Source organism: Pollicipes pollicipes, unplaced genomic scaffold, assembly GCF_011947565.3.
Source record: "Pollicipes pollicipes isolate AB1234 unplaced genomic scaffold, Ppol_2.1 Scaffold_5724;HRSCAF=6776_pilon_pilon_pilon, whole genome shotgun sequence".
NCBI lineage: Eukaryota > Metazoa > Arthropoda > Thecostraca > Pollicipedomorpha > Pollicipedidae > Pollicipes > Pollicipes pollicipes.
The window spans coordinates 10,417,998-10,421,038 of NW_023596746.1; the positions used below are offsets into that span (position 1 = coordinate 10,417,998).

Genomic DNA, 3,041 nt, shown 5'->3' on the forward strand with positions numbered 1-3,041 from the left:
TGAGCTGCTGGTGCTGCGACGATTTGCTCACGGGTAACACGGTTTGGCTGCTCTGCTGGCTTATCTCCGTTCCTGCACGGTCACACTCCACCGCGCTCCTTCACCTAGTGCTGGGTGAACAGGGGTCAGCGGATCGTTCGTCGTTGGACCGGCTCTAACTCCGTGGGCGTCGGCCCTGACCTGCACACTCTCGCCGTCATGACAGATGAGCGTCGGCTCGACGCGGAAGTAGTCGACGCCCTCCTTCCAGCTCTTCTCCCCACGAAGCGGTGCTCGCGTCCTCCGCCAGCGTGTTCAGTGTTTCCCCGAGACCTGCAGCGCACCTGCCGGGGGAGCACGAGTCCGTCACACAGGAGCCGGACAGCGCTGCTGCAGCGGGAGTCCGCCATACAGGAGTAGCGCTGCTGCAGCGGGAGGCCGCCATACAGAGGCAGCGCTGCTGCAGCGGGAGGACGCCATACGGAGGCAGCGCTGCTGCAGCGGGAGGACGCCATACAGAGGCAGCGCTGCTGCAGCGGAGACGCCCTACAGAGGCAGCGCTGCTGCAGCGGGAGGCCGCCAGCAGCAGGTCTCGGGAGATCCCTGCGCAGACGCTGCCCGCTGGTTAGGAGCATGAATTTACAATCAGTCACCAGCACATAGACAGCCAACGTCATTAGCGTGCCTCGCTGTCACGCGGGTGATCAATCTCCCACGGGGAGGATCGAACTCTTCCCCGCCCCCGAGCATCCGGCCTGGCCAATCTGAGGGCGACCGCCGCTGCGGCCCTCACGCCAAGGAACCCGAAACCCGGCGGAGTCGTTCGACGTCAGACGGAGTCATCACTGGAGTCATTCAGCGGGCAGCCGAGTGCAACAGGTGCGGCCGACGGTGACGCGCCGCTGACGGCCGGCCGGGGACTGACCTGAGTGCGGCTGAGCCAGCTCTTTGTTGGTGATGGGCACCTTGGTGCGGAGCACCGAGAACGCCACATCCGACTTCATGATGTCGAAGTCCCAGCAGATGACCGAGCCGCGGTCGCTGTTCAGGATCAGCACCTCATGCACCTGACGCAGCGGCGAACCGGCGGGTCAGGCGGGCCGGCCGGCCAGGCGGGGTCAAACGGGCCGAGCACGCGCCGCCACGGCTCTCGCGACGGGACGGGCTGACCGGGGACCACTGGCCAACTGAATTTTCACCGGTGACACCGAGGGATCAGCCTTGACGAGACCGCAGCGTCAACGATTGACCTGGCAGTTAACCTCAGATCAGGCTGACGGGACAGCAGCCAGCCTCAGCTGCTCGCAGGCGCGGCTCGCGGAGCGGCGCGTCTCACCTGGCCGCGGGTGAGGCTGACGCAGTGGTAGATGGAGTCCATGCCGCCGCACAGCTCTCCCTTCTGGTTCTCCATGTCCTCGATCGGCATGTACATGGTCTTGGGGATGAGGCCGCCCTCACTGATGACACACTGCCGACCAGGTCACCAACACCGCCACCAGTCAGAGCATGGGGCAGCTGTGCTACCCTGCGAGGATGAGCGGCGGCACCCCTGCAGGCCGGCGCCAGCGCACGTCCGGAACGAATGCAGACCGGGCGGAGCACGCGCTTAGATAGCAAACGGTAAGGGCAAGTGGCGTATACATCCCTGCCCGCCTCCATCCGCGCCGCTTTTGCATGTCACTTATATGCGAAGATAAGGGTACCACCAAGCCCTAATGGAAGATGCTAAAACATTGACATCTTCATAACGTTACGCACAAGGGGGATCAGCCAAAGTGAGGCAACACTCCCAGCAAGTGTCGCCAGAGGCCCCTCCGGCAACCATCAGCTGAAGTGTGAAAGGGCAGCCCTGGAGGGGAGTGAGAGCCTCGGCGGTCGGCCAGTACCTGTGCCATGCCGCCCAAAAACTCCGGTATGTGCTCCTCGGGAATGTAGAACTTGAGGCCGTGCTGGTAGTCGTCGTCGCAGAAGAGGAACTTCTCGCGCGTCTTCTCGTCGATGAAGGTGGAGACGAGCGTCCAGAGGATGGGGAAGACGCGCGGCGCTCGGATGATCAGCACGCGGCCCATCGTCTCCGGGTAGTTGGCCTCCATGATCTCAATGATGCGGAGCAGCGCCTGCCACACGCGCGGGAGACGAGGGGACGCTACAGCCACAGCCACACTCGCATCAGCCGGCTGTGCGCTGTACCAGCGCTACTGTGCACCTCACAGGCGCAGCTCGCAGGCGCTGTCATCTACAGCAGCACCAACCGAGACACCTCCTCCTCCGGCTCGCAGACGGGACATGCCATTCCGCAGTGCGCCGTCCCACGCAGAACGCAACGAGCGCGACACATGCTAGCGCCAGCTTCAGTCAGTACGGCCCGATGTGGACCGGAACAGTGCGGAACGGTACGCGTTCCGTGCGTTTCGGCCCACCAGCCCATTCGCTCCGGCCCGCTCTGCTGCCCACCGGCCCATCCGCTCCGGCCCACCCCGCCGCCCACCTTGATGCCGGGCCGCCAGAGGTGGCGCATGTTCAGGCCATCTAGGTCAGCCAGCAGCGTCCACGAGCGGATGGGGCGTCCCTCTCGCATGGTGGCCTCCTCGGCCAGGCGCAGGCCCTCCTCGCAGATGTGCAGCACCTGCCGACCCGGTGACCCCGTCAGTCGCTGCCGGCGGCCGCCGTGCGGACGGCTGGAGAGTGCGCGGTATGGCGACACAGCGGCGACTCGGACGTGCCGCCTTGGCTTCACGTGAAGCGCCGTCTCCGGTAGAGCAGCCGCAGACTTTCGGAAACAGCCGTGAACAAAACGAAGAACAGGCAACATAATGATGGCGTGCCATGGATACGCCATCAGGCATGAAGGCTTGGGCAATGCCGTACTGAGCCGTTCGCACCTCGCACTAGGCCGGGTCACATCGGCCTGTGTTTCAGCGTGGGGTAGGCCAATGCCTGGCCAGGTTGACATGTCCGGCAGCAGCACCAAAGCCTCCCACACGGAGGGACTCACCAGCTTGAGGAGGCCCTCCTCTCCACAGCCTTGATCAGACCCTTCACGTCCATCTGGCCCATGCGCA

At 64.6% G+C, this 3,041-nt stretch overlaps 1 protein-coding gene across 1 annotated transcript in view; it reads right to left on the minus strand.

Annotated features, from left to right (window-relative positions):
- Window positions 1-294: 294 nt before the first annotated feature.
- The window catches only part of LOC119102651 (uncharacterized), a 21,115-nt gene continuing 18,368 nt past the window's right edge, over window positions 295-3,041 (minus strand). The window contains exons 5-9 of the mRNA XM_037226111.1: window positions 2,468-2,605; window positions 1,866-2,096; window positions 1,316-1,447; window positions 905-1,046; window positions 295-323 (exon numbers count right to left, since the gene is read on the minus strand). Coding sequence (XP_037082006.1) covers window positions 295-323; window positions 905-1,046; window positions 1,316-1,447; window positions 1,866-2,096; window positions 2,468-2,605 — 672 coding nt within the window. The remainder of the gene's footprint in view (window positions 324-904; window positions 1,047-1,315; window positions 1,448-1,865; window positions 2,097-2,467; window positions 2,606-3,041) is intronic.